This window comes from Medicago sativa, chromosome 1, assembly GCF_051527215.1.
Source record: "Medicago sativa cultivar Bolivia chromosome 1, Bolivia_mono, whole genome shotgun sequence".
In the NCBI taxonomy this organism is placed as follows: Eukaryota; Viridiplantae; Streptophyta; class Magnoliopsida; order Fabales; family Fabaceae; genus Medicago; species Medicago sativa.
Genome location: NC_140749.1, coordinates 85,424,389 through 85,451,993, shown reverse-complemented (window position 1 = coordinate 85,451,993; position 27,605 = coordinate 85,424,389). Strand labels below are relative to the sequence as shown.

The following is a 27,605-nucleotide window of genomic DNA, read 5'->3' as shown; positions in this document are numbered from 1 at the left end:
AATTGTGTTATTTGTTAATTCAGAATTAAAATAAATTATTTTTTGTCCAAACATTCATATGCGATAAAGTTGTGTTCGCAAACTCAAAGAATACTAAAGTAGAGTCAACAACAAACTATTCTTCAACATATATTTGCTAGCACACTTTTTTCATCTATTAAAATTTATATGATTTCTATTAAATAATATAGGTTCCATATAAATTTGGTGTTGAAAAATATGTGTTAAAATCAAGATTGACCACAGACTTTAACAAAGAAAATAGCGTACTACATACATCGCGGGGCTTGGTGAGAAACAGAGAGCATGATACTATTCTCAATTTCTCATCATCCATGGCAGCACAACCTGCCCTCACCAACCTCCCACAGTGGTGAGAGTTTAATCAAACTTCTCAAATTAATAATCAAACTATATGCAGTATTCCTATTTAATAAATTATTGAAGATTGATAATAGTAGAAGAGGAAGAACTTCAATTATCTAGTTAACCACACCAACCAAATCAAGAGTCCAAGATGTATATCTCTTTGTCAATCAATAATAATAACTTCATATATATAAAATTACAGATTCTCAAAAAAGAAAAATTAACATACAGATCAAGAGCATGATCACACCATTAATTTTCTTTCTTTTTTTTTTCCTCCTATATATTGTACCTTTAGAAAATCTGTATACAATCACTCCCCAAAAAAAAAGAAGAAAAAAAACTTACTTGAGCATATAATATATGCTCTCTATCTAGCTCTTCAACAATTTCCTAGTATTGGTCGGTGTGATGATTCTGATAACAAGACCAGGGAAAACATCATCTGGATCATGGATATGTGGATTCCTCTCTACAATAAACGGGTCACCACATTTTTCACTGATTGTGTTGAGTGTTTCTCCTTCTCCCACAACATATATCTCATCACATGCTTTGTGATCACTAAGACTATTCCCTCTAACTTGTAATTCAGCCACAGTACTTTCTCTTATTGATCCCAATAATATCATGCCCAATAACGCTATTGCACAATACCATGATGCTGAATCACCTCTAGAGGAACCCATGTTGTGATATTATATCAATAAAAAAATGATATAACCTATGGTTTGAAGAAACAACGGTTAACTATATGTGTATATATAGGTGTGTAAAGAACTATGGTTATTAGCTGGAGTAAGGAATACGATGTGTTTGATAGTATAGTAGTATCTATCTTTGCCGTTGCATTGGGTTTATGGGGAAGGGAATTGGTTTTAACGTAATGGTTTTTTTGGCGTTTAGTGTTTGATTGGAATTACTGTTTGTATATACAAAAAAAGCTTCAAGTTGAATTTTTTGTGGAGTGGATGAGAATTCAAGGCTTGTTTGAAATTTTGTGTTGTGTTGTTGATGGGTGGGAAAATGACTGTGCTTATAATTAGGAGAAATGGTATTTTTACACGCAAAATTACATCAAAATTCGACAACGGTTTAGTTTTTTTATTACGTTTAGTGCGTGTATATAAACGGTAAATGATTTAAATTAAGGACAATTTTGTAAAATAACTCATAATATTTCTTTCACACATAAGATTAATTACATTTCTTAATATCTATTAAATGTCCAAAACATCGTATAATTAGAGATAGAGAAAGTAAAAAAACCTAAATAAGCCAAGTACTTGACAAAAAAAAGAACAACTAAAGTGAATGTTAATTTTGACACGTGTACTCTTACTTAGTTGCCACCTTATAGGACACGGTCATCCAACCTCCCCATGATGGGTTCCACTTTGGTGTCATTAATGGCACCATCCAATTCCATCTCCACCACACACACACACACATCACACACACATCCCCACGCGGACCCACACACATCAACGGCCAGGATCTCTGCTATGGCACCAATGGCACCATTTCTAAGTCACTGAAGTATTTCCCCCCATGGCTGACAAAGTGGTTCAACAGGAACATGATAAGAATATTGGATTAGGGATTAATTAATTATTAAGCATATATGAATGTACGTGTTATGATTTCTTGTTTGAATGCTAAAAAATAAGATAATATCGGTATCTGGTTAGTTTTGAAAGAGTAGTTGAAATATGAAAAATACAATAATTCAAGAAGCGTCATAGTCAAGAAAGATTATCACTAATTCTTGTGTTTGAGAACGTTGATAAGTCGCTTTAAAACTGTAGAGACATGTGAATATGGTTAACAGGTTAAGACAATTTGTGAATCTCTTTTGAATTGGTCACAGGAGGGTGTGTATTTTGTGGTCACTCATAAAAACGATACACGATTTTCAGTCCAAACAATGCGAAGCACCCCTAGTAAAAAAACAATGGAAGGATTTGATCCATTATTCCATTTTATTTGAATTGGAAATTGCATAAATACAAAATTATCGAACAAACAAAGGGATATTCCGCACAATCTTTCAAAAATCGATTTCAATTGGTCTGTTTAATTAGTTGAAACGAGCATCTGAAACATGATAATTCACTATTCAATTCAATAAGAGTATATTTAAATTGTGTCTACAAGTCTTAATTCAATTCATAAAAATATCGAAATTGTTAGGTTGGACATCAGAACCAAAGTTTGAATTTCGACAACTTCACTTATGTGTGGGTTTTCATTGAATCGGGTTAAACCACGGCCGTTGATTCAACCATTTTTTGTTACAAAGCCAAGAGAAACAACAACAACAACCAAACAAGAAACACTATTTGTTTTACTTTTTTATTTGTATTGGTTTATCGGATGCAATAGTAATTTGAACTATAGGTATAAAGTATATATTTATCATTATTTGCACCCAAAAATAATAGCATTATTAACTTTTATTGAAAATAGGTTTAATATCAGTTTTAGCCCCTTAACTTTTTCAAAATTGCGATTTTAACTCCCTAAAAAAAACTACAAAATCGCCCCCTAAGTTTTGCACATGTGGCAGTTTTGGCCCCAAAGCCAATTTTGACTTGGTCTACGCTGACATGACACCCTAAGTGATGTGTCACGTGTTATTTTTTTTGGCCTTGAGGGACCAAAACTGCTACAGTTGCAAAACTTAGGGCGCGGTTTTGTAGTTTTTTTACTTAAGGCCAAAATCGCAACTTCGTGAAAGTTAGGGGACGAAAACTGTTATTAAGCCTTGAAAATATCTATTGAGTATGCAAGACGAATTTTCTTCTTCTAACAAATTTTTCTATTGTAATATATTGATATTGATATGATTAAAGAGAGACATGGAATCCAACAAACTAATTAATGTTTTCTATTGTTTAAATATTAAAACCGGCGTTGTCAAAATCGAACAAGGTCGACATCTTCAAGGATTAGGAATAAATCTACATGTCATTTGGTTCAACCACGGTTCTTTCTCCATTTTACATAATCGAAGCGAACTAAAAAGAACTAATTGTCAATTTTCATTTTGTCAACAAAATAGTATTTTTAATATTTTATAAATTATTTAGTTCAATAGATTGAACCATGACCTAGAGGTGATTTTATAAAATTGATTAAAGTAATGAATTAAGAAAGGAAATCTCATCCTTTTTAAGATAAATTTGTAACAGTACAAATATAACTATTCACTTGTGTTTGCTTTAACTTCTTATTCATCTTTAATTTAAAAGTAAATATGCAATTACCCCCGAAATTGTAAGTTTCGTCAACTACCCACCTGAACTTAACAAAACTTCAATTACCTCTCTGAAATTGCACAACGTTAATCAATTTACCCCTCTATCAAATTCTTCTGTTAGTCAACATGACTTTTTGCAAATACCCCCCGAAGTTTTGCACTTATGTGCAAAATGCCCCCCGAACTTGAAAATTTATATATTTTTTTCTTCTTAACATTGACTCAAAAGTTATTTATAATTTGAATGGGGTTTTTAACTCGAGAAAACACTGTCAACTAATGAGATTTTACAACAATGTAACAATGTCTACATAACAAGGAACAAGGGTTTGAAAGGTTGCACCAGTACGGAAGGAGTTAGTAGCAAGAAACCTTTAAAAATAGCTTAAAACCAAAGATAAACCTTTAATCTTTTGAGTTCTTTACTCAGTTCAGCAAGTATGGGCTGGGGAAAAAACCTGTAGATGCATGATAAACTTGTCAAGTGTAGGAACATGAATCAAGACATAAGTGTAGTAACAGCTTGAAAAGTACATATAAGTTTTTCAGCTCCCCTTTCTGCTTAGAATGCCCGTATGAGTATCCCAAAATTCTGTTCCTGATCAGATTATGTGCAAAAAAACTTCTCTAATTTGTTTGTGAAGTGCATAAGTAAAGGTTCATCCATGTTTGAATTTTAGTATGTCGGGATCAAAAAGTACTTCAAATTAAATCAGTGATATACCTTGTGCATTTTATGTATAACTTTTGAGTCAAGGATAAGGAAAAAATATATAAATTTTTAAGTTCAGGGAGCATTTTGCACATAAGTGCAAAACTTCAAGGGGGTATTTGCAAAACGTCATGTTGACTAACAGAAGAATTTTACGGAGGGGGTAAATTGATTAACGTTGTGCAATTTCAGGGGGTAATTAAAGTTTTGTTAAGTTCAGGGGGTAATTGACGAAACTTACAATTTCGGGGGGTAATTGCCTATTTACTCCAATAATTTAGAGGGGTTAAATATGTTTTTGGTCCCTATAAATATGTCAACTTTTCGTTTTAGTCCCTCTAAAATTTTCCTTCAACTTTTAGTCCCTATAAAATTTTCAATTTTCACTTTTGGTCCCTCTTTTAAAGTAAACTCATATGTAGAATTCATATTTTTTAATAAAAATTTCCAGAAAAATTCAAAATATTATAAGAATCACTCCAAAAAAATTCAGAATTTTTTAACAAAACATGAATTTAATATGAATTTTTATATTTTTTACGGTTAAAAATTCATATTTAATTTGTGTTTTGTTAAAAAATTCTAATTTTTTTTTGGGAATTTTTTTTAGAATATTTTACACATTTCTGCATAATTTCATTAAAAAAATACAAAAAATAAATTAAAAATAGGGACCAAAAGTAGTGATTGAAAATTTTATAGGGACTAAAAGTCGAAGGAATATTTTAGAGGGACTAAAACGAAAAGTTGACATATTTATTGGGACTAAAAACATATTTAACCTTAATTTAAAGTATTGAAATCTTCAAAAGGAGGGGGGATACACGATCAATTGTTTTTTTTTTTTTGGGTCAAGCACGATCAATTGTTTTTATTCCTCGGAAATACTACTTCAAATATACTAATTTTGGTCCATTTCTTTTTCTCTTTTGTTTAAAACAGCAAAGTCTTTGACTATTCAAAAAGTTGTATGGTTATGAGAGAAGTGTTAATCAGACCAAAGTAGGTAAAAGTATGACCAAATCCTCCCCAACGGATAACTAACTTGTCCAAAAACAAGGTATGGATCGAAGGCAACATGCTTTAATTGTGACAATTTATGGACCAAAATGCGTGGGAGATGACTAGGACTTGCAATAAGGGCTGAGGTATTGGCAAGTTGATTGAGTGGGACAATTTGACCAAATCATAGTATGAATTTATTATCAATAAATAGCATAAGCTATTTGGCACCGAATTTAGGTGCAAAAAAACAGTAGCCGTAGTATTATATTTAGATCCTGGACGGCGGAGGAAAGAGTATTGCATTCGTGTTGCGTTTGATGGTCAGGATAGAGAGATAGGATATGATTAATATTTCCTATCCTGTTCTAATATTCTGTTTGATGCACCAAATGGATGGGATAAATTATTCCTTTTACTTATCCTATCCTATCACTCCTTTGTAATTCTTATCCTAAGTTTTGGCTGGGTTAAAATTAACCTATCCGATTTGGTAAAGAAAATCCCTATTCTGCCCTCACTCTTTTGCCCCTGTTGTATCCTCTCGTCTTCTTCCTCTCGCTTACCAATGTCATCATGTATGCTATTCTCAAAAAAAAAAATTCTCTTTTTTTTTCCGATTCCAATTATCTTTTTTATTGATCCCTCTTTCTTTTTTTTCTTCTTCTTTTTGTAGATTCATCTAATTTTTTTCTTTATGGATTTAAATTTATTTCATTCTTTTTGAATCGTTTTCAAAATTTCCTCCGATGATAGATCTCTCTTTTTTATATAAATGCCTATTCTTTATTTAAACCATATATAGATTATTCTTTCCCATGTTCCCTTACCTGCCACTTCCTTCACTTGGCTATCAATTTGAATTTTGTCCTCTTCTTCTATTTTTCTCTATCGATTTCAATTGTTTTTTTCTTTTCGGCGGATTTCCTTTTTTTTACAGATTACTTCTTATTATTTGTTGTGAATTTCAATTTTTTCTCTCTCTGTGATGTTGTTGTTGATATGAATAAACATGAAAACCTGTTAAAATATGTTATAAAATGAATTTGATTATAAGGATAATTTTGTCATTTAATCAAATAAAATAATGTTATCCTAATAATTATCATGTGTGCATCAAACACATGATAGAATGAGTGTTTATCCTATTCATATCATATCCTATCTCTATCCAGCTTCATATCATATCCTGTCTTTATCCTATCCTGACCGTTTGATGGTCAGGATATGATATAAAGCTGGATAGAGATAGGATATGATAAGGACATGATAAACATTAATCTTATCATGTGTTTGATGCACACATGATAAAAAAACAGGATATCATTATAATTAAATGAAAAAATTGCTCTCATAATTAATTAAATATTATAAAAATGGCATGTTATAAATTATTAATAGAAAATACATGTTATCATTATTTTAAAAATGACAATATTTTAAAAATGGCAGAATATCAAGATAATAATTAAATAAGTAATGATCTTATAATCTCATCAGGATAATTTCTAACTCAGCCTATAGTCATGATAGAAATTACAAAGGAAAGTCAGGATAGGACAGAAAAATGGTTTATTTTATCATATCCTTTTGGTGCATCAAACATGAGATTTAAGCAGAATATGATTAATGTATCATATCCTATCTTCCTATCCTTACCATCAAACGGTGTATAAGAGACAGGAAAATACAGATTCAGCAATCAGCAATGTTTGTGACAAATTTTCCTATAAAAGAAAAAACCATTGTGAGTCATGTGGACATCTTAAATGATTTTGAACTGCATGTTGCATGTAGATGATAATTTTGATTCATTGGATCAGTGAAAAGATTGCAAAAAGTTCAGTAACAAGGAAGTGTATTGTTAGGCACCAATTAAAAGGGTGATGTCTGATGGAAATTGCTTGTGCTTGAGTCATTTGAAAGAAAATAAATCATGTATTTTTTAGCAAAAGTAAGCGTCATTGTATTAGGGAAGCCAAAGGCACTTCATCGTTAAAATGTGGTGGAAACTTCATACCTATAGACTACAGCATAGTAGAAAAATAAAAGTTAAATGAACCACAAAAACAATAAAGTTTAATTACGCTTTTATCCCTCTATTTTCAAAAAATTAAAGTTTTGATCCTCTGTTTTTAAAAACTAGTTTTTTGTCCATAATTTTATTTTTTTGGTAAGCATAATAGTTATGCTTTTAAAAAGCAAACATGCGTTATTTCCTTCTTTCATTGCTTCTTGCTTTATTAATTTTTTTGAAAAGGGAAAATAATATTTAGTATGAATTAATAAATCTATATTAAGCACAAATATGCAAAACAATATATTAAATTATAAGAACAAGAGTCTGAAAAGACTGTAGACGGGGAATCGATCCACAAATCACACAACGGACCCAAAAGGAGACCAAATAAGTTATCAAAAGATTTGGAAAATCAGATGCTAGCGCGCTTCTACGGAACGCTTCAAACTCACAAGCTACCAATGAAAATCTACAACAGAGACACAACAAAGCATAAGGCATGCTAGTGACATCAAGAAGCCACAATAAGAAAAAATTGTTGCAGTTTAATGGCATTAGACTACAACCCCCAGGTCCCTACCGAAAACTCGACCTCCAAAACTAACAAATAGTAGTGAAAGTACTGTGATATAGACATGAACGTTAGACACAACACTGACACGCAAACACTGTTAATAATTGGAAAAAAAATCATATAATTCAATATAGTTATACTTATTGGTGTAGGACACGACTAATGTAATTCAAGTAATATTTATGTTTCATGGTGCAAGCACTTGACACAAGTATATCAAAATAAAACTCCTTACAAGTTACAACTCATATACTTCTTTATCCATCCCAAACAAGTCAAAGGATTCATTAACCATTGACTTGATGCAAAAACAAACATTTAAATTTTGATCACATAATTCTCTACGATAAAACTTCTGACTCATCCACAACCTTCTCCACATTAAATCCGTCTTGAAAATCATTACATTTCTTGCCTTCTAAATAGTCGAAATGTTTGAAAAACAAATTACACCAAACTTCTCTCTAGCATATCCCACCTTCTACCAAGACAATCAATATCCTTAACTACTTTACTATTTCATTTCAAACTACCGATAGGATTGGACAATTAAAAAGACTTTGTTCCTCGTTGTTGTACTACTCAATTTAAATGGTTAGTTTATGCAATTACCCACACACAAAAAAATGCTTAATTTACGATTAAAAAGACTTCGACCTCAAATCTCATTTTAGATTGAAGAATAACTAGTTTATTTGGTTTGCCATACTATTAGTACAGGCGTAAAACATAAACCAAATCTCTGACTACTTGCTAAACATAGGAAGTCCCTTACCACTTTAACTTGTTGGTAAAAGTCCACTAGTTTTGTCAAATTATGTAGAAGACAATTTATTTTTCCAGCGGAACATACTTATAACATTTCATTAGATATCAAACCGTTAATACATGACAGTAGATCATGAAAAATATGAGAGCTATATAAAGACGTTAAAACATGAACGACCTCATTTGTTTTACTCTGACTAAACTCAACACGAGAGTTTTCTAAAAATAAATTGGAGTAATATTTGCAACCAGCCATAATAGTCCCAAATTTCGTGAAGTCATTGCTTCCTTTGTAGAAGTAATCCACAACTTTCTTTAAATCAAACTCAAAATCTAAATTGGCCAACTGTAACTCATGTATCCAAATAATAACATGATACAATCCTAGGACTTCCATAATATCTACATAACACAAAAGGGCAAGCCACATAGTTTTTGCAAACGTAAAGCTTTCTTAATCATCATGGATACACATAATGTGTCCTTCTCTATTGTGGGGTGAAGAAAAAGAAGTCTCGGTGTTATACTTGTACATCCTGATTGGCGGACACGACTGACTTTGCATCACATGGTAATTTCAACATTATTGCACTCGATGATAACATTCGAGTTCTTTGCATCAGACATTACATCATTACAGTTTTCCTTCTTCGTGTTAGCCAATTTCAAAATCTAAATTGGCCAATTGTAACTCATGTATTCAAATAATAGCATGATACAATCCTAGGACTTCCATAATATCTACATAACACAAAAGGGCAAGCCACGTAGTTTTTGCAAATGTAAAGCTTTCTTAATCATCATGGATACACATAATGTGTCCTTCTCTATTGTGGGGTGAAGAAAAAGAAGTCTCGGTGTTATACTTGTACATCCCGATTGGCAGACACGACTAACTTTGCATCACATGGTAATTTCAACATTATTGCACTAGATGGATAACATTCGAGTTCTTTCCATCGGACATTACATGATTACAATTTTCCTTCTTCGTGTTAGCCAATTTCCAATCCTTAACTAAGTGTGTTGCTTTATCCAATATTTTATTACTTGTTTCCACCACCTATTGACAAAGTCTCTGATTTCTACTTTTTCAAATGCTATGTAAAAACGTTGCAAGCCTCTCAACTTAGGCCACATTAAGTCATTGAAGGAGCATAAAGATGGCCTTATCCACATTATGATCCAACTGCAAAGTCGTCTCAATTTCCTGCCATAAAGCACCTACGCGCCATGCTTAGACCAAAAGAGGACATTCACACAAAATGTGGTTGCTATCTTCATAATTAGCATTACATACAACATAGATCAGTGAGCATTGATTGCAACTAAGGTTGAAACTAGGCTAGACCGGCCTACATTGGCTTACGACCTGGCCTGTTTAGGCTTGGCCTAGTTTGTTTATTAAAAAGGTTGAGATTAAGCTCTTGAAAAAAAAAACTATTTAAGTAAATAGGTCAGGTTTATGCATATTATTAAAACTTATTTTTTATTTATATTAAAATATAATTTATATTAGACATAAAAATCAAGAAACAACTTAAATAATGATTTTAATATGAAGTAAGCCTGTAAATAGGCTTTCAGGCCAGACCATACTTTTAAAAAGGCCAGATCATGCAAAAAAACTGGCCCGTGAAAGGCCATATGCTAAACTCAGAATTGTAAAAAAATTTGTAGGCCAAGCAGACCTATTAAAGTCTGGCCTGACCTGGCCTATTCACACCCTTACATGTTGCTTAGACATACTCGAGTAGAGAAACACCCTATGCAGACCTGCCAAATATGGTTTTCATCTTCATAGGCACTTTGAGCTTCTAAATTACATTCTAATGATTTGGCCTTTTAAGACGAGAGATGTCTGCAAAATTCTAAAAACAGTATGTATGCACTTTTGATTTAATAATATGCCCATTCTTTTTCGCTTTCGAAACCAACTTACCCTTAGCGACTTGTTGAATTAATGGAGTATGTAATATAAGTTAAGTTGCTTATGGATCAAACAATTGATCTATGATATGTTGGTTCCACATTTTGTTTCCATGGTGAATAAGGCCGTTGATCGTAGCATATTGTAGGTGGGCATTAATTGGACTTGTAGCCGAGATACTTATACCTTCCGCCACCTAGAGTTCCCCGTTGATAGGGATTTTGGAGCTGGAATCAATACACCATCAAGTGTCGTTTTGAGCCACCATCTTTCCACTGAAAATAATCCGCCATACATAGCTTGGATTATGACCAAACCTTGATATGAGGAAATTAGTGTTAGTGCAGTATCATGCCTTGAATAAATGTGACACAAGGCTATGACCATAGCTTTGAATTTTCATCTAGGTTTGCCAAGCATCTCCCCATTTAATGTTGTGAGGTCTTTGAATCTCATACCATCATCGAGTCTTATGAACATATACCTTATCCCAAGACATCCGATGAGTACCTCTATTTGAGGATCCACCATGTCCCCACCAAAAATCATTTATAATTTTCTCAATTATGCTTCTCTAAGTTTTTTATTTTTATTTTTTTTCTCAATTGCAACAATGTGTGTATTCCGAAGAACGAATATGTTGATAACATAGAAAAGAATACTTTATCATTATCTCTCGCTCTGCTTTAGACAAACATGCACTTCTCCAAAAATTGATCTCAAACTCTATCTTCTTTGATAAAGTTGGATATTTTTTTCGTGCTTCTTCCAACCATCGGCGGTAAGTCAAGATATTAACCGGTTCCTCACCGTCTGAATTAACACATCGATAAAAATTAATGTCAAGATATTAACCGGTTCCTCACCGTCTGAATTAACACATCGATAAAAATTAATGAAGGGGTAAATTAAGGAAACATATTTATTTTGTCAAAAAATTGAAACATATTTATTCTCGCCAAAAAAGGAAACATCTTTAAATTTTTAAATAACATATATTTTCTTTTCTTTTTTAAGTGATTCAACAATTCAAAAAGTGTACTAAAATAAACCAATTCAAAAAGTGATCGTTCATAAAAAGAAAGCGATTTAAACAAATTTCTGATATAAATAAATATAAAAGTGATTTAACTAATTTTCCGATATAAAAGTGATTAAACTACTTTTCGTATATGAAATTGAAAGTGATTAAAATCAATTTTTTAAGGATAAATAATCTAAAAATATTTTTTTAGCCTAAATAATTTAAAAATATTGTACACCTACTATATTTGATGATATTTTGAATAGAAGTGCAATTCCTGAAAAAGAATTAAAATTAAAATTAAAATAGTGTCAATTGGGTTGATTATGCTTTTGTTTGATTTTGGAAAGACAGAACAGAAACAAAAGAAAGCAACCAAACACAGTTTCGTTCCAGCCAAAGCCGCGGTCTCCGGGGTCCACGGCAGCTGAGCTCAACCACTTCTCCGTTCGACCAACTCCTTCTCTCTTCTTCCTCTCACACAAGGCGAGTCTCTCCCTCTCTTCCACAAAAAGATTCGTCTTTTTTATTTTTTTGGATCTGGGGTTGCTTAGTTTCGGTTGAATTTTGATGGGTTTGTTCTCTTTTTTCAGTTTTTTTCTTTGGTTTATGACTTCTAGATATTGTTTTTTGTGTTTGTGTCTGTGTTCGTTTTTTGAGTTTATTAATGACCATACATGTCCCTATTGAAGTTTCTGGTTGGTATTTTTGTCTTGGTGTCTCATCTATTAAATAAGTTGTTTTTTTTAGCTTTTGCTTTTAATTTTCTTTAAAGGGTTTGTTAGAACTGTTCTTAGTTTGTTTTGTGAGGTTTAAAGTTGGTGAAGCTCAAATCTTCATTGATTGCAACTTTTGACCTTTTTATTGAGATGCTATTTTTACATATATACCTTAAGGAGCTACTATGCAGTGATTGAATAATGTTACTTTGGTTGTCATTGTTTTTCAGATCAGCTGATTTAGAGGGGGAGGGGAGTGTTTTGGAGTTTAAACTTTCGGCTTTTAGTGGATGACAGTGTAAACAAGAAGATAAAGTTTGACCCTTATCTTAGTAACTTTTTGTCAAAGTGGTTGTTCATATCACCCGAAGAAGATTCCTAAGAAAGAGACTTCGTAGGGTAAATTTTCTGCTACTAGGTTTGTTTAGTGATAGCAAAGTTGTTATGGCTGTTGCCGAGAGTTGCAGCAGCAGCGGGCGCTCAACTTCATTCAATTGTTTCAAAGTAGCAAGCATGACCGAAACCATATTGAACGCAAAGCAAACTTCTAATTTGAAAGATCGATATGTTCTTGGGGAGCAGTTGGGTTGGGGACAGTTTGGTGTCATTAGAACATGCTCCGACAGAACGACTGGAGAGGTTTTGGCATGCAAATCAATTGCTAAAGATAGGTTGGTCACTTCCGATGATATGCAGAGTGTTAAACTTGAGATTGAGATCATGGCGAAGTTATCTGGGCACCCAAATGTTGTAGATCTCAAGGCTGTTTATGAAGAGGAAGATTTTGTTCATCTGGTGATGGAACTTTGTGCTGGAGGGGAGCTGTTTCACTTGTTAGAGAAGCATGGTAGGTTTTCTGAATCTGAAGGAAGGGTTCTCTTTCGGCATCTCATGCAGATGGTTTTGTATTGTCATGAAAATGGAATTGTTCACCGAGATTTAAAGCCCGAAAACATTCTCTTAGCAACTAAATCCTTCTCGTCTCCAATTAAATTAGCTGACTTTGGGCTTGCAACCTACATCAAGCCTGGACAGAGTTTGCATGGTTTAGTTGGGAGTCCATTTTATATAGCTCCAGAGGTGTTGGCAGGTGCATATAACCAGGCTGCGGATATTTGGAGTGCCGGTGTTATTCTTTACATTCTACTGAGCGGGATGCCGCCGTTTTGGGGAAAGACAAAGTCACGGATATTTGAAGCTGTTAAGGCTGCTGATTTGAGGTTCCCATCTGAACCTTGGGATCGCATCTCTAAATCTGCTAAGGATTTAATACGCCGAATGCTCTGCATAGAACACTCTCAAAGGCTCACCGCCCAAGAGGTTTTGGGTAAGTTACACATATTTTCTTTTCCTAAAGCGATTTAATTCAAATTCATAATTGTAGTTGTAGTTGTTCATGGCATAAAAAAATAAAAAATTTGAGTTGTTAAGACATTATAATGACAGTTCAATTGAGATATAAATTATTACTCAATGATTGAATATAATAAAGAATGTTGCTTTAGTATTGATTACAAAATAGAAAGTATTATTTAAAACAGCGTATTTTTATTCAGCTTAGGTGTAATTGTTAGGCCAGACAATTCTGTTAGTTTTTATTATGGACAATGGTTCACCCATGAATTTAAGCAATAACATTAGAAGGGGATATCTTATGGCATTAATTTCATTCTATATAGTCATATATGGTATGCACTATGCAGTATACAAGGTTTTTATGACTTTACGAGCTTGTGAACCAAAGGACATTGAGCTAGTTTATGTCATGTGGCGCATTTGGGTAAATTTCTTAGTTGAGTGCTTAATATATAAGCTTTTATCGTATGAAAACCTGTACAAGTACGGTTAAGCTGATTGTCATATGTTTACCTAGTAAGAATCTTACTGAAATGAGTTCAGAAGAGCTCAAAGGTAGGTCATAAGATATTTTTGTAAGATTAGTCAAAGACCTGCTATATGTTATCAGTGTTGTCAAATATCGGCCATGACAGATATCAGTGGCGGGATTTTGGCTTTCTGCCATGGCCAAATTTTTTAAGGCTAGGGGTGCCACCGTGCCATACTCGGTAATGGTGGCGCCACATGTCGGCCTGTATGGTGGGTTTTTGGCTCTCCGCCATGGTCCGCCATCTGCCATCAACAACACTGTTATACAACAAGCACAGATAAGCTCTAGAAAAGCTCTTTCAAATGCCCTGAATTTAGGTTTTTTTTCTTTTGTTCTTGTTCTAGATGGTCTTCAATCAAGGCTGTCAATAATTTTCTGATAACTCCCAAGCACTGTTGACCAAAATTTAAATATTCTTTATTTTCTGATAATTTTTTCTCAACCTTTTCCATTATAGACCATTGCTGGATGGAAAGCGATCCAACAAATCTGGAACAACTAAGTGAACATAAAATCGAAAGTAGTGGAGAGTGGCATGTTGGTGGCGGCTCATTCTCTGCATCGTTTATGTCCAGGAATGAAGACATCAGTTTTGGCGCTGGATCACCTACATGCGATGCTCAATCACCTACATTCACATGCAAATCATCGTTTTCTTCCATTTTCGTGGAACCGGTGACACCTATTTCTGTTTCTGGCGGGTTTTCATTTCGGAGCTCAGGTGGTGGTTCCATTGGTTTGGAGTTTTCCACACCTGTTTCATCAATGCCTAGCTTTGCATTTCTCGGCCCCAGTTCTGTCGTTGAGCAAAATAGTCTTATATTTGAGTTCTCGTCTAACACATCAGAAGTAAATGCAATTGTTAGAGGTATGTACAGAGTTTTTCATTTAAACGGATTTATTATTGATTCATCTTTTTTAGCTTATTATTAAATTACTGCTTCTGTTACCAGATTCTCCCCTTTGCCTTGGAAATGACGTTAAAGAAAAGGATCACAAGCCTGTAGAAACTAAAAGGGCTTGCGGAACTAATTGTAACAGAACATTGGGATTCCATAGCAAGAGAAACCGGACAATCGGACTTGGTGAGTGTGAGCAACTTGATCTTGTGGTGACCGAATCCGTCATTCGTTGGTTATCATGCACACAACTTCCTACATCACCAAAATCATCACTTGTCTGTTGAAAGGATAAATTGGGTGGTGCAAATTTTGCCTGTCTAACACATTGTACATCTTTCTTGAATTTGCATTGTTGTTGCTGTCTTCTGGTTTGTACGGGTTGCGGTTCAGATTTTGTTGCAGTTTAATGACGGCGTGCTTCTAATCGTGTTGTGCTTCTAATTGGTCATTTTTATTGTGTTCCTTCCATCTTCATTTGTTTTCTCATGTTAATAATTACTGTGAGCGAGTTAAGTGAATTCCGCATGGTTTGTAAAGTTGTATCTTTGTACTCCAGTCCAGTGTTACTTTAGTGTAGTTGAAATGCTTGGAAATGAACTGTAAATTAATGTGTTAAATTATCATACGTATGATTTAACTGTGAGGTGGTGATTTTTGGTTATTTGTTGCAGATGTGATATGTAATGACAATGTTTATTTAGTAAACATCACAAATGCATATTTACTAGGCATGGTTTGTACCACTCTGAGAGGATAAATAAATGTATAATGCATGTTTTGTAAAATAAAAAATGTATAATGCATGTCTATGTGAATTGCATGACTATGAGGAAGTATAGTGAGAGCGTTTGTATTTTGAAAACTGTTTGCATGAATCTTAAAGCGCCAAGACACAATAAAGTGGCTATAATTTTATTTTTTCCTGAAGCTTATAAAGTGATAATGTGATCAGAAATTCCTAGTGTCCCTCTGTTCCAAAAACCCTATCTATCCTTGGGGGGAGACTCAGGTATTTTCCAGTTCTTGGTTACTCAACCCTTGAGGGTATGTTGGATGTATGGTTTAGGTGTGGAGGGTTAGTTTTATTTTTAAGGTTCAAGTCTAGGGTGCAAGTACTGGCAACGAAAAAAAACTAACATAATTAACGTAGGAAAATGTTAACAAGTGCTCTAAGGGCATTGTTTAAGCATCTAAAAGTAGTAACTTTTACATTGGAAATTGTACGGTTATAACTTCAACAAGTGTTTGACTTATATTTTCAAGGCATAATTTGTTTTTATGGGTTCCTTAAACAATGCTCTTAGGACACTTGTTAACAAGACCCATTAACATATTAACATTTGTCATAAAAAAAAATACGAACATTTTGTAAAGTTTTATTAGAACAGCTAATTACGACTGAACTATTTATATGATCATTGATCATGATATTCTTTTAACTTTAAATATTTTCATAATATAAAATAGATATCAAAATATAGACTAGGCCTCCAAAACCCTCCTCTCAAATAGAGCATAAGATGTTGAATATGGAGTTCTTCTCATCTGCTTGAATGTTTTTTTTTTTGACAAACATCTGCTTGAATGTTTATACTAAAGAAAAGTGGGTTGAATGTAAAAAAATAATTCTTGAACTAGAGTAAAAAATTTTAATTCGTAGCTTCAAGTTAAAATCAATTTTGAGGACAAAACCAATTCAACTTGAGAGCAATCAAATATACTAAAAGCAATCATGCACCTCTAAAATTAATTTTACTTTCTTTAAAAGTGAAACCAAACATACATTTTTTTGGTCAAGTTTGTGTATAGATTAGATTCACACACTTTAAATGTGTAGTGGAAAAATGAACTATTTAGGGTTCAAACATCGACCCTTACACTTAATGTCCCTAATAACTTTCAATTGAGTTACACTTACCGGACAACCAAATATACACTTAAGTTAAACACTTGCATAAAATTTTGTCATTTTGAGAAACAATCATGGTAAAACTTATTTTTTATAAACAAAAAAAAGATCATAAAGACATTTTATGTTGCTTAAGTGTTCATGTGGCGCTCAACTCCAAAGAGAATGAATGTGTACATGTGAGACTCATATAAGTACCAAGAAATGTGTGCCTTCACTACAAGTAAGTGCTTTAAGTGTGACTTAATCGTAAGTGAGACTCATACAAATATCAAAAAATGAGTGTCTACACGGTAATCGATGCTCTAAGTGTGACTTTGTGTTTTAAATTACGGTAAATCCAAAAAAAGATGTTTTTTAAAAAAAATAAATGAAAATCTATTATCCCAAACCCTAATAAAAACACTAATTTTCGCCGGCGGCGGAGTAGTTATTTTTGTTGTTCTTTATTTACGTTTGTTCTGCTTCAGAAGAAGATAAAATTTCCGGTGCTCGGTCATATTCTCTCATTTCCTCCTCTGCCGCAGAAACACCATCCCGGATCCGGTTCAACGGGTCATCCAATCTTGACCGGTTCTATCCGGTTTATAACTCAGGTACCCAAACATTACATTAGGTTTTGTTGTTCCGTTTCTGAACTCTGGTTTACTCACTCTATCTTCCATCTTGATAGCGCCGTTACTTCCCTTCACTACTTCGCACACTCCACTCTTCACCAATGGATTCCTCCTCCTCCGATAACAAAAACGTGCAATCCTCGCCCCTTCCCGAAGATCTCGAGAAGAAGAAGAAAAAACTGGAAAAGGAAAAAGAAAGGGAAAGAGAGAAGGCTGAGAAATTAGCCAAGTTTAACAAGAAGAAAGAAGCTCAGGTCACTAATCTTCCCATTTATTCATTCATTCATTCATTCATTTCATCTTCTAAATAATATTCATTTTTAATTTTTGTTGTTTTTGTTTTAGCAACTAGCGCAACAAGCATCCAATGCTTCTAAGAAGAGCGAAAAGAAATCTGCCAAACGCGGTGCAGTGGTTGAGAATCCCGAGGATTATATTGATCCCGAGACTCCGTTTGGTGATAAGAAACAAATGTCTAGGCAATTGGCGCAGAAGTATAATCCAACCGCCGTGGAGAAATCGTGAGTGTCAGCTAATTCACTAGTTTGTTACATTTCAATTGTATGAAATGCTTATCTTTTAATGTTTGATACAATTTAGGTGGTACGAGTGGTGGGAGAAATCAAAGTATTTTGTGGCAGATGCTAGCAGCAAGAAACCGCCTTTTGTGATTGTGAGTATCTTTTCCAGCTTATTCTGATGTTGTGTCAACATAATGTTGTTTCAATTTTCATACATGAGAGTAAAAAAAAGGCTAAAGTGCAACTTTGGCCCCCTATCTTTCAAAAAGTTGCGATTTTGACCCCCTAAGTATGAAAACTACAATTTTGGCCCCCCATGTTTAGGGAAATATGCCCTTTTAACCCCCTAACATAAGGGGAATATGTCTTTTGACTCCTTATCTTTTCAAAATGTTGCGATTATGGCCCCTTTTTTGGGACACGTGGCGTCTTCTCAACAATTTTAAGACAAAGGGGACCAAAATTGTAGTTTTCATACTTAGGGGGCCGAAATCGCAACTTTTTGAAAGATAGGGGGCCAAAGTTGCACTTTAGCCTAAAAAAAAAAACAGTTCAATTTTCGTGTATGTAAGAAAAACAATTTTGTCTGAATTGAGATTTATATGTATCTATAATCTGACTGTGCTATAATTTTAGGTTTTGCCTCCACCAAATGTGACAGGTGCACTCCATATAGGCCATGCTCTGACAGCTGCGATTGAGGTATCTTTGATTTCCCATTTTCACATTTCTGTTTTGCTGTTTAAAACAGTTAATGCCAATGTGATATATTGCTTGCAGGATACAATGATTCGTTGGCGACGAATGTCTGGATACAATACTTTGTGGGTGCCCGGGATGGATCATGCGGGAATTGCTACACAGGTTTTATTTCCAACTTGAGAAGATGATGCTGTTCTTATCTCTCTTGTAATTATTTATCATTTATTGTGGATTTTGTTGTCGGGTGGTGGGTGAAGGACCACTTGTTTGGCTCATGCTTGAATTCTAGGCTCATTGGGATAAGGATGCTAAATCATATCGTTGTTGTTATTATTATTATTAGGGACAGAGGATTGTTCGACACTTCAAGGGCCCAGGCCCTTGCTGACATTTTTAGAATCTGTTAGTAGAGTATATATGAAGTGAGTAACTGCCATTATTTGTTAGCATGTCAGCTATTTATCCTCTTTTGTTGAAACCTTTACATGCAGTTAATTTATTTGAAACTAATAATAATTGCGAGGGTAAAGATGTACTATAATAGAGTAGAGAAAACACTTTTGTGTGCTAGTTAGTTTTGAAGATTATGCATAATATAACTAAAATAAATAGGAAGATAAAGTTAGTATTATCTGTCTGTCTCATATTAATCTGTCTGTCTCATATTAATCGTGGTTAGGTCACCTTAGGTCCATTCTTTCTTTTGGTGAGTAATTGTTTTTTTGGGATGTATACAATTGAGGATGAGAATTTGACCATGCAACAATTTTTGACTCTGGAGCAATGAAAACTAAGTCTGATTGATATCATGGGTTGGTAAAAACTAGAAAAGCATAATGTTATTATCTTTTCTTGTCTATAGAGCATTAACTTTTATTCTCACTCTTTTTGTTTCTTCTGCTACAAAGTGATCTTTTATAAACAAAAATATAGTAAAGATTACACTTCACAACAAGATGGAAGATGAATATTTGATTGTCTGTCTGCTAGTATACATTGAAGAGAAAATTGCTAAATTTTTTAGTGTAGATTCAACTATAGATGATTTTTGTTACATGCTGGAGATGCAATCTGCATTTTGATGGATTTCTAATGTAATCAATGTTTTGTATTGAACTTGATTCATAAATATTTATTGGACGAGCTCCAATTTTTAAATTTGGCTCATGCTATGATATAAGTCTAGCCCCCCCTGATTATTATGTGCAGGTAGTTGTGGAGAAAAAGATAATGCGTGAGAAGAAACTCACAAGACATGATCTGGGTCGTGAAAAATTTATCTCAGAGGCATGTTTTGTTAATAATCTTTACAGTCAAAGTTCTTAATAATTTGATGTTTGATATTTTCTCTGTTTGTTCCAACTCTTGTGACTTTTGTGAATATTTGTAAAAGCAGGTTTGGGAATGGAAAAACAAGTATGGGGGCACAATTTTGCAACAATTACGTCGATTAGGAGCATCTCTGGATTGGTCTCGTGAGGTAAATATGTAACCTAGTTAGTGTTTATACCACTGGTATCTCTCTCACTCTTTTTTTTTTTTTGGATTTGTGGGGGGTTGAGAATCTGGTAAGATGGAAACAAAATGAACTCAAAAGAAGCAAATAACAATCAATTGTGCTGCATGTTTATCCTAGTTACACCCTTATAAATCACTCGAGTAGAAATCGACATGAAGTTAAGATAACTGAAACAAAGCCTGTCCTATGGCAGTTAAATGGCTATTTCTCATGCAATTTCACTGCCGTAGTATGGTGATTGACTTTAATATGTATCTGCATTCTAAGTCTCAATCTCTCTTTTCAGTGCTTCACAATGGATGACAAGAGATCTAAGGCTGTAACAGAGGCTTTTGTAAGGCTTTACAAGCTAGACCGTATCTATAGGTGAGGTGGATAATGGCAGTATGTATTGTCAATATGTACTGTCTTTATGTAATGCTTTTATTCCTATTTTTCTGAGGTGCATAATAGTCATTGATGCCGATTCCAATTTTAAATTTATAGTTATGCTCATACATGATTTTATAGATATTCTTGATTGTATCCGAACAAAGTTTAAATCGATGCATTATTGGAAACAATATCGTGTACCTAATAAATAAGTATAAGTATTGACTAATAATATTTACTTAAAGGCCAAAGCAAATATAATCGTGTCTGTAAGAGTGACTGTCTCAGATCTTTTTACTATATATGATTCCCCTCAATCTCTCTCTCTCTCTCTCTCTCTCTCTCTCTCTCTCTCAGATACTTTATGTACAAGGAAAAAAACTTTTACCTGAACTTCCTGCCAAGCATGAATCTGAAGTCAAAACAAGAGTCACATGGACTAAGGCCATATTTTGAAAACATGATATAGTTTAAGCTTCAGTGTAGATTAAAATATATTTAGTATAGTTGCAAACCTATTGAACATAAAATAGTAAATCCCATCATCTGTTTATTTAGATCAAGTCAAATTAAAATGTCATGCTGACGTGATATTGTTGATTGAGCTGAGTGCTCTGTCAAGATTCTTAACTTTTTTTATGACTCAAAATGGCTCTTTTGCCGATATTCTACCCTTTCCTTTCATTGTTTCGATTCTGTTGTATTTAGTTTTGGCTGTTCCATCAACTTCTCAGTTCCTTATATCACAACTTATACTTAACATTTTTATTTTATGTGCCTGTCACATGAACTCTAAAATGGCTCTTCTTTGGATATATTGCTCTTGTTTCTCATTGTTGCAGAGACGTACGGTTAGTGAATTGGGATTGTGTGTTACGTACGGCAGTATCTGATATTGAGGTATGTGATGGATGTACTGCTGTTTCATCTGATGGATTGCATATGTAAATTATTATGTAACTGTTTATTGCTTGTAGGTGGATTATATTGAGATAAAAGAAAGGACCCTACTAAAGGTTCCAGGATACGACAAACCTGTTGAATTTGGAGTTTTAAAAAAATTTGCATACCCTTTGGAAGGGAACCTAGGTGAAATTGTTGTTGCCACAACTAGGATTGAAACTATGCTTGGTGATACTGCTATTGCCGTTCATCCTGAAGATAAACGTTACGAACAATTTCATGGAAAATATGCTGTTCACCCATTTAATGGCAGAAAGATTCCTATAATATGTGATGCTATTCTTGTTGATCCAAAGTTCGGGACAGGTGCAGTGAAGGTATTCTCTATATTATTTAAGATTAAAAGTTCCATCTAAGTTCTCTTTCAAGCGATGTTTGTACATGTTATGATGTTTTCCTTACTGCTTGCAGATTACACCGGCCCATGATCCCAATGATTTTGAGGTTGGAAAACGTCACAACCTTGAATTTATTAACGTTTTCACTGACGATGGGAAAGTAAATTCCAATGGTGGCTCAGCATTTTTGGACATGCCTCGATTTAAGGCTCGGGAAGCAATAACAGAAGCATTACAAAAGGAGGTATTGACTATTGTTACAGAAATCTCTTCCATATGACACTTCCGGTGCTTAGGCAACAAATATGTTACGTGGAAAACTTTTATTGGAAAGTATGGATGTAAGGGGGGATTGTGATTTTAATTAATTTTTAAAATGCTGCTTTCAATATTCTTTTGGCCTTCAAAACAAAAAATTTCTTCTTTTGACCCCTATTTATCAATTCGTATGTTTATGCTAGAGGTACTAGCAATGCTGACAAAAATGTAACCGTGAACTAGGATTGGGAGGACTGAGGAGGGTGAATGATCGTAATAAGATGATAGCACCATGGATTGTAAGATCGTACTGAATCTGCAAATTATACTTATACATCCATAAAAAATAACTTAGCTAAAGATAATAACCTCTAAAGACAATTATAATACGAAGGAACAGAAAGAATGTGAATGGGCTTATTCAAATTGTTAGTAAACAAAAACATGGAAAATACAAAAAGGACTTGAACTGCCTCAACAGCAGGTGCACGAGGCAGCAAGTAAAAACAAGTGAGGGGTGTTCTAGCCGTTGTATTAGTATTTATCTCTATCTTAACTTAACTTGGAAGTTTTCTGTGTAATGACACGCACAATAATTGGGCATTCATTTCATTGTTTCATTTGCTTCCTTTCATGTAGGGTCTTTATAGAGGATCTGAAAATAACGAGATGCGCCTTGGTGTATGTTCAAGAAGCAACGATGTTATAGAGCCAATGATAAAGCCACAATGGTATGTCAATTGCAGTGATATTGCAAAGGAGGCTCTTCATGCTGTCACGGATGAGGAAAACAGAAGGGTAGAGATTATTCCAAAACAATATGTGGCTGATTGGAAGAGGTGCTTATATATTTCTTTTATAAATTCTTATAACAAACAGCTACTGTACTTATTTTTGAGAGCACTCCTCTGAAATGTGGTCTATGATTTAAACCATAATGCTTGAGCCCACCCCTTATATATGTTTTAACATCTCTAGATTCCGTTCAATTATAGTATCATCTTTTTAATTTTTAGTGAGAAATGTTGAGTTTGAGTTTGACCGGTAGAGATGAAGACTGAAACTGATCAGGCTGAAGAAGTATTGATATAGTCAATTCAATTAATTGTCACTGCTTCCTTTTGTGAGAAGATATAGAAAATATCTCAAAACATATTATTATATTGCAGATATTTTAGACTATCTTAGTTAATATCTTAGGAGCGGTGTACATTTAATTACTTTTAGTGATTTGTATTTTGGAGTCTATTTATTAGCAAAATAGAGGTTAGTGAATTGTATTTTGTAATATTGTTAATTATACGAAAATATATCAATATTACATTTTATAACTGTATATATGTTCTCTCTTTTCCTTCTTCCTATTCTATTAGTGTCGACATCACTGGATTTTTACACTCAACCAAATATATTCGTCAAACACAGAAGGAAAATCGTTGGATGCTGTTATTGGAGTAGAGTCGACCTTTTTTTTTTTTTTTTTTGGTTAATGGAGTGGAGTCAATTTCATATATATTACTACACATATGCCACAATTTTGTGGTGGCCAACTTGGCATGCTCCCATTTCTGTTATCTTCTTACTCGCCTTTATTTGTATGATACAACCATGTTTTAATCAAGGTGTATTACAGATGGCTGGAAAACATTCGTGATTGGTGCATTTCACGACAGCTATGGTGGGGTCACCAAATTCCTGCATGGTATGTCACTTTAGAGGATGATGTACTGCAGGAATTGGGTGCGTACAATGACCATTGGGTAGTGGCAAAAAATGAAGAAGAGGCCAGAGATGAGGCTAACCAAAGGTATCATGGAAAGAAGTTTCATTTAATCCGGGACCCTGACGTTCTGGATACATGGTTTTCTTCTGGTCTGTTCCCTTTGACTGTACTGGGATGGCCTGATGACACAGACGACTTGAGGGCATTTTATCCAACTTCTGTTTTGGAAACTGGCCATGATATCCTCTTTTTCTGGGTTGCTCGTATGGTTATGTTAGGAATGAAGTTGGGAGGTGATGTGCCTTTTAGCAAGGTGAGGTTGCTATCTTTTGCTGATCATTTGGGGAGAGCTCTATCTTTGTAAATGCCTAATGAATTTTGTGTGATACTCAGGTGGTATGCTCACATAGTAAACATTAACCGTGATTTTTAGTCATTGATGCCTAAGTTTTTCTTTTCTGTATTATAAATTAGCAAATTCATTAAATCAGAAAAGAAGATTCAGAAAGTAGGTGGACTAGAGAGATTCTCTTTCATGAAAACATAAAAAGAAAACAGAGTACATCAATGAAGACCAATCTTGTTGATGCCTAACTTTTTATATCAATGGTCTTCTGACAGAAGTACTTACAATTATATGCAGATTTATTTGCACCCCATGATTCGTGATGCACATGGACGCAAGATGTCCAAGTCTTTGGGGAATGTTATTGATCCCATTGAGGTGATAAACGGGATAACACTAGAAGGTCTACATACAAGGTTAGAAGGTGGTAACCTTGACCCTAAAGAACTAGCTGTTGCCATAGAGGGTCAGAAGAAGGACTTTCCAAATGGTATCGAGGAATGTGGTGCTGATGCCCTCCGTTTTGCGCTGGTCTCATACACAGCTCAGGTCCATCTGTTACCAACTGCTTGCATGATTATTTTTGCACCTATTTAGTTAACTTTTGTTATGTAACTTTGCTCGTTTCTTCCATTTCAGTCTGACAAAATTAACCTAGATATTCAAAGGGTGGTTGGGTATCGCCAATGGTGCAATAAACTATGGAATGCGGTACGATTTGCCATGAGCAAGCTGGGAGATGATTATATCCCTCCTGCAAATTTGACTCCAGATAATCTCCCATTTAGCTGCCAGTGGATACTATCTGTGTTGAATAAAACCATATCGAAAGTAACCAAGTCTCTAGAATTGTACGAGTTCTCGCAAGCTACCACTGCTGTGTATTCTTGGTGGCAGTATCAATTGTGTGATGTGTTTATTGAAGTGATCAAGCCTTACTTTTCTGGCAGTGATCCCAACTTTCCTTCTGAAAGACGGTTTGCTCAAGACACTTTGTGGTTTTGTCTGGACAATGGCCTGCGATTGCTTCATCCTTTTATGCCTTTTGTCACGGAAGAATTGTGGCAACGCCTTCCTTCGCCCAGGGAATGTAAGAGAGCAGAATCTATCATGATAGCTGATTATCCATCCGCTACAGAGGTTAGTTTGTTTTAATATTTAGCTCTTTATAACATGAATTACATTGCTGTATATTTCGAGTTCATCCTTTTTGTATACATTCACGTTAATTTACTCTTCATTGATAGTCCTAATTGAGAAACGTTCGCTAATAGAAAATGTGTGTTTGGCGTGCATCAATTGACTATTAAAGAATAGAACATGATTTGTTTGGCTATATCTTTAATTGTTCTATTTAATTATTTCTTTAATATCAGAGCTGGAATAATGAAAGCGTGGAGAATGAGATGGACCTCATTGAGTCTACTGTTAAGTCTATCAGATCACTGGCAAAAGAGAGACGTGACAGGTATGTGGGAGGCAATGACCTTAGAGCATAGTACTTTGTATTTATTAATGTCAAAAATTTGTTTTTCTAGTAATTAGATTATTATTCAATCTAATATGCTTTGCTGATGTGAACAATAATTACTGTTTGCCAGGCGACCAGCTTTTGCTCTCTGCCGAACACATGTGGTTAAAGAGATTATTAACAGCCATCAACTGGAGATTGCAACACTAGCTAATCTATCCTCTTTTACTGTAAGTCGAACACATGACTGTTGTGTTCTCGTCTGCAATCCTTGTATTTTGTTGTGATTTTGTCATTAATCATGTATCAATTTCACTTGATTTACAATTTTTTTACCTTCAATGCCAATGATACAATTCACAGGTGATCACTGAAATTGAAGCTGATCTTTCTGGATACGCTGATACTGTCGTAAATGAAAGCCTTTCTGTGTATTTAGAGCTTCAAACAATTAATTCTGAAGATGCTAGGCTTGGAAAGATGAAGAAGATAGATGAGCTGAAAAAGTATGTTAACCTCGCATTGTTTTTCAGAACACATTTTAACATAGCTAGTAATAAATACAAAAAGGTTGCAAATAATGCGATTTGCATTTTGACACAAATCAACATAATAGTTGAGCATGCTTGCATGGTACCTTTTAGGCGGAGTTTCGAATTTGTTGCAAAACATTTTGAATTACACTTTATTTTATTTTACTAAAATAATTGATACTCTTGTCTAGCCTATAATCATATTTTTCTTTCTGTGTGGGTTTCGATACAACTTGAACTTATAGACTGGAGAATTTTTATGCAGGCAAATAGAAAGATTAGAGAGGAGTATGAATGTTCCAGGTTATAAAGAGAACGTTTCGCAACAAATTCAATCGAAGAATGAGGAGAAGCTAGAATCCCTAAAGAAGCGTTTGTTGCTTGAGGAAACGGGTGTACTGAGTATCTAGCTTCAATGTATTCATTCAATAATTAACTTTTCCTTGCATGAGGCAGAAAGTTCCATCAGTACTATGAAGTTTCACTTACAGGAACTTCACAATTTATGGCCTCATTTTGGCTGTCCTACACTATAAGCTTTATTTAGTAAATGCAAATTTTGATAATCTATTGTTATGATATTTGGGCAATTGTGTGTTCGCCCTCAAAGTCAATACTGCAAATTTCGTAAACTTGTTTGTCCTCGTTGGAGGTGCTCTCCCAACGTTACGTTTAGGTTAAACAGCACAATTATAACTTTGTTTAAGTTGCAGTCAAGACTAATTTCTTTTTGTGACTATGTTGCAAATATTCAAAAGAATTGTTGTTAATAATATGTTAAACATACTCAAAAGAGCCTAATACTGTTGCTAATATTTCATGGATATAACATGAATTCAATTTCTAGAGTCGCTTGTTTAGAGGACAGTTTTACTTAAAAAGTGTAAAAAAATATTGGATTTCAATTGTCGAATTATTAGACTGGTAACATGTTCAAACAGTGTAATTTTTAAGTAATTGGATGTTTAACGGTCTCATTTAGACATTAGACTCGTAAGAACAAGTCCAAAGAATCAAGTTTGTTGGAGTACCATGAAGTGCCTATAAAGAAGTCAAGAGACTTAATTGTAGTAGATTAAAAAATAAGTATTTGATGCTAATCACTACCTTATATACAACTACAATTGACAAAATCGAAGCTTTTATTAAAATTATCAATGTAT

At 34.0% G+C, this 27,605-nt stretch overlaps 3 protein-coding genes across 3 annotated transcripts; 2 read left to right on the top strand and 1 right to left on the bottom strand.

Annotated features, from left to right (window-relative positions):
* Positions 1-520: 520 nt before the first annotated feature.
* Positions 521-1,243, bottom strand: LOC146958491 (uncharacterized). The gene has a single exon (XM_085739999.1). It carries the CDS (start codon positions 1,056-1,058, stop codon positions 744-746), a length of 315 nt encoding a protein of 104 aa, XP_085596125.1. The 5' UTR covers positions 1,059-1,243; the 3' UTR covers positions 521-743.
* A 10,752-nt stretch (positions 1,244-11,995) lies between these two features.
* On the top strand, positions 11,996-15,875 carry PEPKR1 (phosphoenolpyruvate carboxylase-related kinase 1). The gene is made up of 4 exons (XM_085740011.1): positions 11,996-12,147; positions 12,611-13,707; positions 14,726-15,136; positions 15,222-15,875. The coding sequence occupies exons 2-4, from the start codon at positions 12,825-12,827 to the stop codon at positions 15,452-15,454; spliced, it is 1,527 nt and encodes a 508-aa protein (XP_085596137.1). The 5' UTR covers positions 11,996-12,147; positions 12,611-12,824; the 3' UTR covers positions 15,455-15,875.
* A 1,632-nt stretch (positions 15,876-17,507) lies between these two features.
* On the top strand, positions 17,508-27,232 carry TWN2 (valyl-tRNA synthetase / valine-tRNA ligase (VALRS)). Its single transcript, XM_085740009.1, has 20 exons — positions 17,508-17,675; positions 17,753-17,950; positions 18,042-18,217; positions 18,297-18,369; positions 18,854-18,919; positions 18,998-19,081; positions 20,129-20,206; positions 20,316-20,399; positions 20,725-20,804; positions 21,653-21,710; positions 21,788-22,090; positions 22,185-22,355; positions 23,009-23,208; positions 24,003-24,405; positions 24,736-24,987; positions 25,078-25,578; positions 25,815-25,906; positions 26,040-26,139; positions 26,273-26,415; positions 26,708-27,232. The coding sequence occupies exons 2-20, from the start codon at positions 17,798-17,800 to the stop codon at positions 26,850-26,852; spliced, it is 3,162 nt and encodes a 1,053-aa protein (XP_085596135.1). The 5' UTR covers positions 17,508-17,675; positions 17,753-17,797; the 3' UTR covers positions 26,853-27,232.
* The last annotated feature ends 373 nt before the right edge of the window (positions 27,233-27,605 follow it).

Excerpts from the sequence above, each read along its gene's own strand:
- LOC146958491 (XM_085739999.1), bottom strand. The coding sequence starts at position 1,058 with ATGGGTTCCTCTAGAGGTGATTCAGCATCATGGTATTGTGCAATAGCG.
- PEPKR1 (XM_085740011.1), top strand. The coding sequence starts at position 12,825 with ATGGCTGTTGCCGAGAGTTGCAGCAGCAGCGGGCGCTCAACTTCATTC. Across the intron at positions 13,708-14,725 it reads CACCGCCCAAGAGGTTTTGG|ACCATTGCTGGATGGAAAGC; the intron begins GTAAGTTACACA and ends TTTCCATTATAG. Across the intron at positions 15,137-15,221 it reads AGTAAATGCAATTGTTAGAG|ATTCTCCCCTTTGCCTTGGA; the intron begins GTATGTACAGAG and ends TTCTGTTACCAG.
- TWN2 (XM_085740009.1), top strand. The coding sequence starts at position 17,798 with ATGGATTCCTCCTCCTCCGATAACAAAAACGTGCAATCCTCGCCCCTT. Across the intron at positions 17,951-18,041 it reads ACAAGAAGAAAGAAGCTCAG|CAACTAGCGCAACAAGCATC; the intron begins GTCACTAATCTT and ends TTTTTGTTTTAG. Across the intron at positions 24,406-24,735 it reads GTGATGTGCCTTTTAGCAAG|ATTTATTTGCACCCCATGAT; the intron begins GTGAGGTTGCTA and ends AATTATATGCAG.